Below are 14,690 nucleotides of genomic sequence, written 5' to 3' on the forward strand. Positions count from 1 at the left end.
GTAGGGCTAACAAATATGAAATAATCAATGAAGGCTCTTTATGGCCGATGATAAGCAATAAATAATGAACAAATAAGAAGATAAAAAATGAAAGAAATAATGTCAAGAGTGTATGTGAGAGAGTGAGATAGAGAGTTCTTGTATATTTTCGTGTGGAGTAACTGAAGTGACCAACCTTTACAAAATGATAAGGATCCCCTTTATATAGTAGGGAAATGCCATCATAGTACAATAAGCATTAATGTAAGGCCCCGTGAAATTCTACTCAAAAACCCGAGTCTTGTGGTGCCAAGTTAGGATCATGTGTTAGAAATTCACGTGTTAGCAAGCTCGCCGCAGTTCGGACCTTTTGGATTGATCTGTGCATTAAAAAGTTAAGAAACTAAGTTTTCCAGAAAATGTGCGATTTTGCGGTCCATTATGCGGTCGCATAATAGGTATGCAGACCGCATAGTCGCCGCAGAACAAGTCAGTGTGTTGGTCAATTTGAGGTTAACTATGCGGCCAATTATGCGATCGCATAATCGGTATGCGGTCCGCATAGTCATTGCATAATTCCATTGAAATTTTTGTGAAGGCAGTTCTGCGGTGCATTATGCGACCGCAGAAAAAGTATGCAGACCGCATTTCCGTTGCATACCCGGGTAGTGTGTCTAGTTTTTTGGACCATTTTGCGGTCAATTTTGTGGACCGCATGTCAGGTATGCGATCGAATATGTGATCGCAGATCTGAGTCGGGGCTCCAGTTTTCTAAATTTTAACCTCGATCCCCTATCGTTATATCTTATGCAATAGCTCATTTTGAGCCTAATTCCTAACACTTTTAGAGTGAGAGAGAGAGGGTTCTAAGAGAGGGAAAGTGCTTCACATCTAAATTATTCCATGAATCCTTGTTAAATCATTGAAGACAATCAAGTGAGGGACCTAAACCTTCATCCCAAGAGGTAAGACTTCATCAGCTCAGCTCTTATTTTTACACATAGCTACAAGGGATCGTTAGTGAGGTAATTCATGGGGATAAGGGGGATCGCATTGCATGCATGTGTTCTTGCAGAATATGAGGAATTATAAATAAAGATGCATGGGTAATGGGCTAGTGTAATCTTGCATAAAAGAACCATAAGGCCTTAATGAACACTAAATGCTCGATAAAATGCCCAAGAGAGCTTAGATTATGATCTTTTCTTGATTATGAGTTAAATTGTGCTATATTGCCTAAATAGATTGAAGTGCGAACATTCCAGAACATAATAGGATTAAGGAAATCTCGGTTGAGGTATGTATGTCTAAAACCCCGTCTTTTAGAAATTGAGCTTTATCGGTGGTTGTGTGAATATGGTAAGATTAAAATCGAATTGTTGTATTGATTGTTATTTCACTTGAACTAGTGTTGCAACCTTATATGCGTGGAAAGTGTTTCTCAATATGATCAATATGTTATTCTTGATAACTTGAAAAGGGGCAAGGACTATGAATCATGAATTGAAATGCTTTGACCTTAAATTGAAATTGAAGTTGCATATGTTGTGCCCTATATGTGAAGTCTCCTCTATGCCTACAATTTTAATTGCTCTTGTATGCACTTATTATCCTAAATTACAAATCTAACATTGATATAGGGGAATGATGTGAAATATGGCCTAGTGCCAAATATATGACGTGATAGTTGTGGCCCCAAGTGCCTATAGAATGATATATGTGAAACAAATATTGAATTGAGATGATTGAGGGAAAAGGGAAATGCCTTGGTAAGGCGGCCTAGCCGATCGGGTCGAGGTCGGACGCCATGCCGCACACATGGTGGTAATATGTTGATATTGAACCCCGGATAAAAAGGGAAGTAAGATTGTGATTGAGGTGTATGTATCAAATGAGGCAACCTAGCCGATTGGATCGAGATCGAACTCCGCTCAAGCTAGTGGTGGTATAGCGAACAAGGATGAACAGTATGAAATGCCCCAAACTAAAGGCTATGGAAACATAATGTGAAAATTGCATGATTTTTCTACATTGATAATGTTGTAATCGTTTAAAGCTATTGAGTTATACTTGTGAATTCTTTATGTTTGGTATGAAAGTTCTTTCTAACTTGATTGTGTCTAGTTATACATACTAGTACTATTCCATGGTACTAACATTATTTTTGCTGGGGGCGCTATATTTTTAAATGAATGTATTTGGCTCTATTGCAGATAGTGTCGATCGCGCATAGCGGAGTACCTTCTTCACGAAGTCATGGTGAGCCCCTTTCTCCTTCAAGGGGTTATATTGCACATCTTTTGTTGTAGACTTCTACTTTTGAGGTATAGCCGGGGCCTTGTTGCCGGCATTGTTATCATTGTCTTTTGTATCCTTAGAGGCTCCGTAGACATTTATGTGGGTTATGTATGGGTATTGGATAGGTCAATGAACCATGTTGTAACCTTGTACTCTTGCTTTCTTCAAAACTATAAGTGTATGGAATCTTGGAAGCCTAACTATAGTTTAGGTTGTGTTATAAAATTAGCTATGCATGTTGAATGTACAACCCTTTTTATTGTCTAATTAAATGGCATCGGATCCCTTAATCACATTAAGTTGGGTAGGAAGTGTTTGATAAGGCTTGCTTAGTTGGGTTCACTCGATTGAGCACCGGTCGTGCCTCCCGAGGTTGGGGCGTGACAAATTTGGTATCAGAGCCTAAGGTTTTAAAGTGTCCTAGGATGTCTCGGAGCCGTGTCTAGTAGAGTCCTTATCGGTGTGAAGTCAACCACATCTATAAGTTGGAGGCTACTTGGGTATTTAGGATAACACTGTTCGTTGATCTTCCAGATCGTGCGGTGAAGCTGTCCCATATTAAATTAGTGCATTGTTCTACCTTTCAGTAAATGGCACCTAAGAAGAAAGCGAAAATTGGCCAATGAGCCAATGCCACCTCAAGAGTGGCTGATGAATCATTGCTTGATGCTGCGGGGGAGGGTAGTCGCCCTGCTATCACCTTGCCTGGTCCTCCTTTTCCAGAGCAGACTACTCTAGTTCCTACACCTGCGGGGGATACTACTATCCCTCCCATTGATACTCATGTCCCGTCTCAAGACCCAACTTCCGGTTCTGGTATCTCTGATGGGGATCTTAGAGGAGCTATTCAGATGCTGACACAGCTAGTGACATCCCAGGACCAGAGGTTAATGTTGCACCCAGTTCATCTAGCCAACAAGGGGATTCCACCAGTTGTAGGGTAAATAGATTTCTGCAATTAGACCCTCCAGTGTTTATGGGTGTCAATCCAGAAGAAGACCCTCAGGATTTTATTGATAAGATGCACAAGACCCTCAGGGTTATGTGTGCAACTGAAACAGAGGGAGTATAGTTGGTTGCCTACCATTTGAAAGGGGTGGCCTATGTGTGGTTTGAGTTATGGGAAGATTCCAGCGAGGAAGGGAGCCCTCCGGCGAGGTGGAGTGAGTTTGCTGATGCCTTTATAGATCATTTTCTGCCTGCTGAGACAAGAGCAGCCCCTATAGCGGAGTTCGAAAATGTGAAACAGGGTAGCAGAAGTGTGTGGGAGTACTATATGGAGTTTGCCCTCTTGTCTAAGTATGCTATTCACATGTTGCCCACAATGGAGGCTAGGGTGCGCCGGTTTGTTCAGGGTCTTAATCTATTAACTATTAATAAGGCTTCTACGGCTTCATTGAATTCTGATATGAATTATGGGAAGATGGTAGAATTTGCTCAGGCCACGGAAAACCGTAAATTGAAGATCAGGATGGAGAGAGAGGGTAACAGTAAGGCCCGGTTTACGGGAAACATGGGGGGGTCACTAGGTGGGGGAAGATCAGCTTTCAGGGGAGGATCATCAGGGTCATCCCAGTCTGTTGCACAGTCTTCAGCCAGTGCACCGCCATCAGGGCCTATCCAGCAGCAGTAGAGTCGCTTCAGGCCCGATCAGGGCAATAGGGGATCCCATCAGCGGGGTTGGTCTGGAGAGAGGTCCCAGCAGCATCAGAGGTCCCCGTGCCCCAGGTGCGGGAAGATGCACTCAGGGACTTGCTATTTGGAGTTACCTATATGCTATAGATGTGGGATGAGGGGTTATATTCAGAGGCATTGTCGTGTATCCCACCAGGGAGCAGGTAGGGGCATACCTCAGTCATCTAGTCCAGCAACTGCTACATCTTCATCCCCCTCTCCAGCTCGAGGTACCCCAGCACCCGCAAGGCGAGGGCAACTAGGGTGGTGTGCAAAGTTCAGGAGGGCCCAGCTGGTTCTATGCTATGAGTTGTCGCCAGACTGTAGAGGCTTCTCCAGATATTGTTACAGGTATTCTGACTGTCCAATCCCATGATGTGTATGCACTTATTAACCCCGGTTCCACCCTGTCCTATGTTACCCCATTTGTTACTATGGAATTCGGGATAGAACTAGAACAACTTCATGAACCATTCTCGGTGTCTACTCCGGTTGGTGAGTCAATTTTGGCTACTCGAGCTTATAGAAGTTGTGTTGTCATGGTGCGTGGTAGGGATACCATTGTCGATCTCATTGAATTGGGGATGGTTGATTTTGATGTGATAATGGGAATGGATTGGCTTTACTCATGTTTTGCCAAGCTTGATTGTCGAACTAGAACTATGAGGCTTGAGTTTCCTAATGATCCCGTGGTGGAATGAAAGGGGGATAATGTAGTGCCTAAAGGTCGGTTTATTTCTTACCTTAAGACCGCAAAGATGATCTGGAAGGGGTGTATCTATCATTTAGCCTATGTTACAGACACTTTTGCCGAGGCACCTAGACTTGAGTCTGTACCTGTCGTGAATGAATTTCCAGATGAGCTCTCTGGGGTTCCTCTAGACAGTAAGATAGAGTTTGGGATTGATGTGATGCCAGGCACGCAGCCTATACCAATTCCACCTTACATAATGGCACCGGCTGAATTGAAAGAGCTAAAGGAATAATTGAAGTATTTGCCAGAAAAGGGTTTCATTCTGCCGAGTGTGTCATAACGGGGTGCACCGGTTTTGTTTGTAAGGAAAAAAGATGGGTCGTTGCGAATGTGTATTAACTACCGGCAGCTTAACAAAGCCACCATAAAAAATAAATACTCTCTACCCAAAATAGATGACTTGTTTGACCAATTGCAATGTGCTATGTGTTTTTCAAAGATTGACTTGCGGTCCAGGTATCACCAACTGAAGATAAGGGAGCAGGATATTCCAAAAACAGCTTTCACAACTCAGTATGGGCACTCTGAATTCTTGGTAATGTCCGTTGGGCTAACAAATGGCTCGGCAGCTTTCATGGATCTTATGAATCGAGTTTTCAAGACTTTTCTAGACTCCTTCGTGATAGTATTTATTGATGGTATTCTCGTATATTCCCGAAGTCAAGAAGATCATGCTAACCATCTCGGGGCAGTTCTGCAGACTCTTCAGCAACATCAACTGTATGCAAAGTTTTCGAAATGTGAATTTTGGCTTGAATTCGTCACGTTATTGGGTCATGTCGTCTCTAGGGAAGGGATTATGGTTGATGCTCAATAGATTGCGGCACTGAAAAATTGACCTAGGCCTACTACTCCAACAGAGATTCGCAGTTTCTTGGGTTTAGCCGGGTACTATAGAAGATTTGTGGAGGGGTTTTCTTCTCTTGCCTCTCTATTGACTAAATTGACGCAGAAAGCAGTTAAATTCCAATGGTCTGATGCTTGTGAAAGGAGTTTCCAAGAATTAAAATCAAGATTGACTTCAGCACCGGTATTAACCCTGCCAGAGGGTACAAAGGGGTTTGGGGTGTATTTCGATGCTTCAAGGATCGGGCTCGGGTGTGTGTTGGTGCAAAATGGCAAGGTTATAGCCTACGCTTCCAGGCAACTCAAGAATCATTAAAAGAACTACTCGACCCATGACTTAGAGCTTGCAACAGTGGTGTTTGAACTAAAGATTTGGCGACATTATCTATATGAGGTCCATGTGGATGTGTTCACAGACCATAAGAGCCTCCAATATATTTCCAAACATAAGGAGTTGAATATGAGGCAAAGAAGATGGCTAGAGTTACTCAAAGACTATGACATTGATATTCTCTCACCCGTGAAAGGCTAACGTTGTGGCAGATGCTCTTAGTCGAAAATCTATGGGAAGTTTGGCTCATTTGAAGGCGCATCTAAGGCCGTTGGCCCGAGAGGTTCGTCAGTTTGTTAGTTTGGGGGTTCGTCTTGAGGACCCTAGTGAAGGAGGGATAATTATGCAGATAGGGCTAAATCGTTGCTCGTGGTGGAGGTGAAAGAGAAGCAATTCAACGATCCATTGTTAGCACAACTGAAAGAGGGGATTCATAAACACCAGACCACAACTTTTTCCTTTGGTTCGAATGATTGTACCCTACGGTACCAAGACCGCCTATGTGTTCCTAATATTGACGGTCTTCGGGAAAGGGTCATGGCAGAAGCTCACACATCCAAGTATTCCGTGCACCTAGGTTCTACAAAAATGTATCATGATCTCAAGGAGGCTTATTGGTGGAATAACATGAAAAGGGATGTGGCAGACTTTGTGGCAAGGTGTCCGAACTGTCAACAAGTGAAGGCCGAACATCAAAGGCCCGGTAGATTGGCTCAAAGCATAGAAATTCCAATATGTAAATGGGAGATGATTAAAATGGATTTTGTGGTAGGGTTACCGCGCAAGTTCGACTCAATTTGGGTGATCGTGGATCGGCTCATGAAATTAGCACACTTCTTTCCAGTTAAATCTACCGACACAGTAGATCAGTATGCTCAGTTGTATATCAGGGAAATAGTCAGGTTGCATGGCACTCCAGCCTCAATCATTTCAGATCGAGGGGCTCAGTTCACAGCCAACTTTTGGAAGAAATTTTAGCAAGGTTTGGGTACGCAGGTAAATCTTAGCACAGCTTTTCATCCTCAAACCGACGGGCAAGCAGAGTGGACTATTCAGACGCTCGACGATATGTTGCGTGCTTGTACTCTTGATTTCAAGTGTAGTTGGGATGACAATTTGCCACTCATAGAATTTGCTTACAACAACAGCTTCTATGCTAGTATCCAGATGGCACCATTCGAGGCATTGTATGGTAGGAGATGTAGGTCTCCCATTGGGTGGTTCGAGGTTGGATAAGATGAATTGATAGGGCCGGATCTCGTGCATTAGGCTATGGAGAAAGTCAAGATTATTAAAGAGAGATTGAAAACTGCTCAAAGTCGTCACAATTCATATTCGGATGTTCGTCACAGAGATTTGGAGTTCAAGGAGGATGATTGGGTATTTTTGAAGGTTTCCCCCATGAAGGGTATCATGCGATTTGGAAAGAAAGGGAAATTAAGTCCGAGGTATGTCGGACCATACAAAATCATTCAAAGGATCGTACAAAATCATTCATGTGTCTATGTTGAAGAAGGTAGTAGGAGATCCGTCCACTATTGTGCCAGTTGAAACTATTGAGGTTAATGAAGAACTGTCGTATGAAGAAGTTCCAGTTGCCATTCTTGATAGGAAAGTTCGGAAATTGAGAAATAAGGAAATTGCCTCCGTGAAAGTGTTATGGCGAAACCAGCAAGTTACGGAAGCCACTTGGGAAGTCGATGATAAAATGAAAAAGAAGTACCCATAGCTGTTTGAATAGTCATGTAGTAGCTTTTTATGCATTTAGATCCTATGAACTATTATCTTTTGATTTGATCTATGTAAAATTGTCCTGTTCTGGTTATATATCGCCTATGCGATCATGGTTAGTATTGTGTTAGTTATATTATGTATATAGAATGTGTACCTGCTGTTAGGATATATTTCTGGGGCTCTCTGACAGGTGGATAGGCCTAGATACAAAGGAAACTCTGGCAAAAATTTTGGAAATTTAGAGAGTTAGCCAAATTTGGGGCTGTGGATATGTTTCATGCTGTGAAAAGCTGAAGTTGCATAAAGATTACTAATAAGTGAACCTTGATCCTCATTCGAAGACGAATGATCTTAAGTGAGGGAGGATGTAAGGCCCCGTGAAATGCTACTCAAAAACCCGAGTTCATAAGCTCTCAGCGGTTCGGACCTTTTGGATTGATCTGTGCGTTAAAAAGTTAAGAATCTAAGTTTTCCAGAAAATGTGCGGTTCTGCGGTCCATTATGCAATCGCATAATAGGTATGCGAAATGCATAGTCGTCGCAGAACCAGTCAGTGTGTTGGTCAATTTGAGGTTAACTATGCGGCTAATTATGTGATCGCATAATTGGTATGCGGGCCGCATAGTCATCGCATAATTCCCTTGAAATTTTTGTGAATGTAGTTCTGCGGTGCATTATGCGACCACAGAACAAGTATGCAGACCGCATTTTCGTCGCATACCCGGGCAGTGTGTCCAGTTTTTGGGACAATGTTTGCGGTCCATTTTGCGGAGCGCATGTCAAGTATGCGATCGCATATGCTGTGCAATAGCTCATTTTGAGCATAATTCCTGACACTTTTAAAGGGAGAGAGAGAGGGGTCTAAGAGAGGGAAAGTGATTTCCATCAAAATTACTCCATGAATCCTTGTTAAATCATTGAAGACAATCAAGTGAGGGACCTAAACCTTCATCCCAAGACGTAAAACTTCATCACCTCAGCTCTTATTTTTACACATAGCTATAAGGGGTCGTTAGAGAGGTAATTCATAGGGATAAGGGGCATTGCATGCATGTGTTCTTGAAGAATATGAGGAATTATAAATAAAGAGGCATGGGTAATGGGCTAGTGTAATCTTGCATAAAAGAATCATAAGGCCTTAATGAACACTAAATGCTCGATAAAATGCTCAAGAGAGCTTAGATTATGATATTTTCTTGATTATGAGTTAAATTGTGCTATATTGCCTAAATAGATTGAAGTGCGAACATTCTGGAACATTATAGGATTAAGGAAAGCTCGGTTGAGCTTTATCGGTGGTTGTGTGAATACGGTAAGATTAAAATCGAAATGTTGTGTTGATTGTTATTTCACTTGAACTAGTGTTGCAACCTTATATGCATGGAAAGTGTGTCTCAATATGATCAATATGTTATTCTTGATAACTTGAAAAGGGGCAAGGACTATGAATCATGAATTGAAATGCTTTGACCTTAAATTGAAATTGAAGCTGCATATGTTGTACCCTCTATGTGAAGTCTCCTTTATGCCTACAATTTAGTTGCTCTTGTGTGCACTTTTTATCCTAAATTACAAATCTAACATTGAAATTGGGAAAGATATGAAATATGGCCTAGTGCCAAATATATGACGTGATAGTTGTGACCCCAAGTGCCTATAGAATGATATTTGTGAAACAAAGATTGAATTGAGATGATTAGGGAAAAGGGAAATGCCTTAGTAAGGCGGCCTAGCCGATCGGGTCGAGATCGGACGCCATGCCGCACACATGGTGGTAATATGTTGATATTGAACACCGGATAAAAAGGGAAGTGAGATTATGATTGAGGTGTATGTCTTAAATGAGGCAACCTAGCCGATCGGGTTGAGATCGGACTCCGCTCAAGCTAGCGGTGGTATAGCGAACAAGGATGAACAGTACAAAATGCCCCAAACAAAAGGCTATGGAAACATAATGTGAAAATTGCATGATTCTTCTACATTGATAATATTGTAATCGTTTAAAGCTGTTGAGTTATATTTGTGAATTCTTTATGTTTGGTATGAAAGTTTTTTCTAACTAGATGGTGTCTAGTTATACATACTAGTACTATTCCATGGTACTAACGTCCCTTTTATCGGGGGCACTATATTTTTAAATGAATGTTGGTGGCTCCATTCCAGATAGTGTCGATCGCGCGTAGCGGAGTACCTTATTCACGAAGTCTTGGTGAGCCACTTTCTCCTTCAAGGGGTTATATTTCACATCTTTTGTTGTAGACTTCTACTTTTGAGGTATAGCCGGACCTTGTTGCTGGCATTGTTATCACTGTCTTTTGTATCCTTAGAGGCTCCGTAGACGTTTGTGTGGGTTATGTATTGGTATTGGATAGGTCAATGAACCATTTTGTAACCTTGTGTTGTTACTTTCTTCTAAACTATAACTGTATGGAATCTTGGAAGCCTAACTATAGTTAAGGTTGGGTTATAAAATTAGCTATCCATGTTGAATGTACTACCCCTTTTATTGTCTAATTAAACGGCATCGGATCCCTTAATCGCATTAAGTTGGATAGGAAGTATTTGATAAGGCTTGCTCAGTTGGTTTCACTCGATTGAGCGCCGGTCGCGCCTCCCGAGGTTGGGGCATGACAGTTAATTACAAAGATATGGAGATATCCGGACTCAGGTCTTAGAGTAGCTTTGTAGGCTCTATCAGTCCTAGCCACGTGCTTTGGAAACTCCCCTTTTCTATTGTGGCTGTGGTTGACATTATCATAAGATTGAGCATCGACGAACCTCGAGGGAGGAATCACGATCGTAGCCTTGTACCCCCGGAACCTCGAGACGGTCTTCTGAGGTGCTTTGATAGTGAGAAATTGGACCCTTCAATTTCGCGTATACAATACTATAGAAGCAAAATTTTCTTTTATAACATCCACCATATATGGATATATCTTAATTTGAATCCTCTCAATATGCACATGTACTTATTAGAATACAAAATGTTGGATTATGGGTTGTCGTTCGCTCTATGTGAGCTGACCCAACCCAATTAGAGGAGATACATAAGAGAGGTTAAGAGAAGTTACCACTAAATCATAAACTCCCACTAAAGTGAACGTGCGAAAAAGGGAGTGGTGGGTTATCTTCCTTAACTGCTATTACTCTGCATATTTATGTTAAGGAGGAAACACAGAACTTAAGCGTTGGAATTTTATCTCTGTCTATTCCTTTGTACACAAAAAACACACAGAAGTTAGGGCATTTATTGGTGAAAAATTAACTTTGTTTCCTAGTGATTTAAAGGTTGATTTGGGGCAACTCTTTTGGTGATGAGTTCAACGGTTTTCGCTACGTCAATAAGAAACACAACTCGTTGTTCTCACCCCTCATTTTTATCTAACAATGGTATCAGAGCAATGTATGGTGTACTCTGGTTTGAATACATAGTTGAGTGAAGTAATTTGTTATCACTATCTATGGTAGAAAAGTTTTTGTTTTCGACAAAAGCAATGACAGTAGGTACTTAGTCCTACCCAATTTAATCTTTCCACGTTAACCGCATTAACAATCATTTGTTTCCTCCCACGTGTCAAAGAGAATTTGATTGTTATGGTCTTAGTGTTAGATTCCAGAAAGAAGATAAAATTCTAGACTTCTAAACATTAAGTTTTTTAAAAAGTGGTATAAGGGATTTGGTAATTTTTTATGGATCAAACATTAAGAAAAGACAATGAAAAGATTTTTTAAAACACAAAAGACTTCTATTTCACATAAGGCAATTGGTGAACCAAAACGAATAGAATTCTGTTTGCCTATTTAATGACTTTTAGAGTTGTTTTTGAAGTGATGACATGATGATAGCATTATTATTGATTAAAACGATTATGTTTCTTTATAGCCATTGACTAACACTGTATATATGCGTTGTAAATAATGGTCATCAAAATAATTTTGTTTAATTACTGCGTCGTTGCATTATCATTTTAGATTATGTTGTTGTGACTTAACATAATTCTATGTTGCATGTTAAGTTATGCATTGTGCAGTGACCAATTTTAAGAAGCCAGAACATTAAGTTTTGTACTGCATAATTTTTTTTCCACATATAAATTGGTGTATGCACATCTTATGTCGCATCGATTTTTATACATATAGATGTATTATTTCTTTTTCTGGATATCCTTTTGGTATTTATTACAAGATAGAAATGATTCGATGAACTAAGACTATGAATCTAAATTATTAATGGATTGGTCTTAGTATAGATTTTTTTTTTTGCAAATTGTTTGGCCATATCCCTTAGATTTAAATACTTCTACGAGTTATTGTGACATATGTTGTCACATTAAGTGGTTCTAGCCATTCTTATTATTTTCTTGGTCCTATTTTAGATATGGTTGAACATGGACAAGTTCGAATTACTCCAAGTGAGAGTTCTCGAAGTCAAGGAAGGGGAAAATGTTGAAGGATACGTCGTCGCAGGACTTATTTCTGTGATGATTCAGACTCGGAGACTGAAGTCATCAAGAATATTCCAAGAGCGAGGAAAAATGAGTTAAGGGAACAGAAGGCTGAGCGAAGGGAAGGAGAAAAGAAATTTAGGGAGTTTAACGAATTTAAACTGGGCCTTGATGCTTCCATTCCATAACATGTACATCTTTTCAGTTAAAAAGAGCTGAATTGGCTAATTACATAGAAATTACTGATTGGAAAGCATTAGCTATTTTAACGGACTCTCTTCGAGAGCCTTGGGGTGAAATTTTAACTGAGATTTATTATGATATTTGGCCTAGTGCACCTTTTAGCATATATTTGCAAGAGTTAGTATTTAATTGGTACAAAGATGTCCTAGCAAATATGTAAATCGTTATTATATGTTTATATTAATAAAATTTAAATTATGTTGTTTGTCTCACCAGATACATATATTATTTATTATTTTATCTTGTAATAGATTGAGACTTGAAATAAAGTATACACTAAGAAGTGATCTTAATATTAATTAAAATATTTAGATATAGATGATGAATGGAAACGTAATGACCTTTCAATTCTATACTAAATGTAGAACTAATATTATAAATTAATTTGCTTGAGTTTGTAATTACATGCATAAATTGACTGCAATATTACCTCTCATAACAGACATAACATCGAAAAGTATCATTGCTGACTTGAACAAGGGTGACAAACTGTGGTGAAAATTACGACATCTGGAGTCGTAAGATGTGGTATGTACTCGAAGAGCAAGATGCTCTTGAGTGTATTATCCATGTTATGAGTCACCCAGAGGAGGGTAACGTGCCCAACACAGGAGGGATCTGGAAACTTACAATATTTGGAAAAAGATTCCACTGCATGTCAAATTATTGTAAGTTCGGTTGTTGATGATCTCATCCACGTATGTGAGCAATATCCTACTACTCAAGCCATGTGGGCACATTTAAGAGAGGCATATAGGGGTACAACTGTGACTCGCCTTCGATAGCTGACAATCAAGTTTGACATGTACAAAAAGCGTCACGATCACAGTGTCAAGCAACATCTATGGATTTTGTTAAATATAATTGCTCAACTCAAAAGTGCTGGCCATGTTCTCTCAGATGAGCACCAGGTTCAGGCAGTGATTTGGTCTCTTCCCAATAATTGGTAACATCTTAAGGTTAACTTGACCCACAATGATAACATTAAAACTTTTGCCTATATTGTCCATCATGTGGAGCTTGAAGACGAGCAGCTTAGTGCTGTTAAAGCTATATCTAATGCCTATGTGGCAGAATCAAGTGGTACAAAGAGATCAAGCTTTAAACACAAGAAAAACTGGAAAAATGATGGAAAGGGTAAGGAGACCGGAGAAGGATCCTCCAAGAAAATAAACAAGCCAAATTCCAAGAAAGAAAAATGGTTCTACAAGAAGAAACATAAGAGCATAACGAAGTGCTACAATTGTCCAGTTCTAGGGCATTTTGCTCGTGACAGCACCGAGCCAGAAAAGGTAGCATTTCAAAACGTATCTCTAAGTGTTATATACGTTTCTAGCACTGTTTTACTAACTGAATCTTATCCTATGTGGATTCTAGACTCATGGGCCACCGACCATGTGAGCCATGATAGAGAAGCGTCTATAGAGTTTCATCGAGTTCTACCTGGATCAAGGCATATATATGTGGAAAATAATACAAAGCTTGAAGTTAAAGGGATAGAAACTTGTAGAATGGACATGTGTGGTGGACGATCTTTGATGTTGCATGACGTCCTATATGTTCCAGAGATTCGACAAAACTCTGTGTTTGTGTCTGTTCTTCTAAATTTGGATTTAAATTTGAACTTTAGTCGCAATGGTCTTAGAATTACTCTAAACAATGTTGTTTATGGTCTTGGACATCGCTATGATGGTTTTATTATGTTAGATTGTAATCCTTCTACATATAACTATTATGTTGATCGTTGTGTTGAGGCATGTTATTCTAGTAATAATGATGTTAATGTTATTACATGGCATGCAAGATTAGGTCACACAGAGCATGATCGAATAAATAGATTGGCTAAGGAAGGATATTTGGGTTCTTTCTCTAAAATTAAAAGGCCAACTTGTGAAAATTGTGTTGCCGGAAAGATTACATATAAACCATTTGGAAAGGCTAAGAGAGCTGATTTTCCATTGCAATTAACCCATTCAGATATCTGTGGTCCAATGAATGTAAGGTTTAGGTATGGTGCTTTATATTTCATTACGGTCATTGACGATTTCACGCACTTTGGTTATATCTATTTGATTTCTCATAAATCTGAAGCACTTGAATGTTTTGATAAATATTTAAATGAAGTTGAGAATCAATTAGACAAAAGGATTAAGACCTTAAGAACCGATAGAGAGCGTTAATATCTTTCAAAAGAATTTGAAGAATTATGTAATGAAAACAACATTACCAGACAATTAACTATTCCTTACACACCTCAACAAAATGGTGGAGCGGAAAGGAGGAATAAAACACTACTGGACATGATAAGGTCCATGATGGCGTAGACAAATTTACCTATCTCCTTTTTGGGAGATGCGTTATTGACTGCAACGTATATATTGAACAA

The 14,690-nt window shown here is 39.8% G+C and overlaps 1 protein-coding gene across 1 annotated transcript; it reads left to right on the forward strand.

Moving 5' to 3' along the window:
• Positions 1–4,256: 4,256 nt before the first annotated feature.
• Positions 4,257–4,652, forward strand: LOC138885585 (uncharacterized). The gene has a single exon (XM_070166548.1). It carries the CDS (start codon positions 4,257–4,259, stop codon positions 4,650–4,652), a length of 396 nt encoding a protein of 131 aa, XP_070022649.1.
• The last annotated feature ends 10,038 nt before the right edge of the window (positions 4,653–14,690 follow it).

The sequence above is a fragment of the Nicotiana sylvestris genome, chromosome 2 (assembly GCF_000393655.2).
Source record: "Nicotiana sylvestris chromosome 2, ASM39365v2, whole genome shotgun sequence".
NCBI classification, from domain to species: domain Eukaryota; kingdom Viridiplantae; phylum Streptophyta; class Magnoliopsida; order Solanales; family Solanaceae; genus Nicotiana; species Nicotiana sylvestris.

Bases quoted from the DNA above. Each gene is read 5' to 3' on its own strand.
- LOC138885585 (XM_070166548.1), top strand. From the start codon at position 4,257: ATGAGTTGTCGCCAGACTGTAGAGGCTTCTCCAGATATTGTTACAGGT.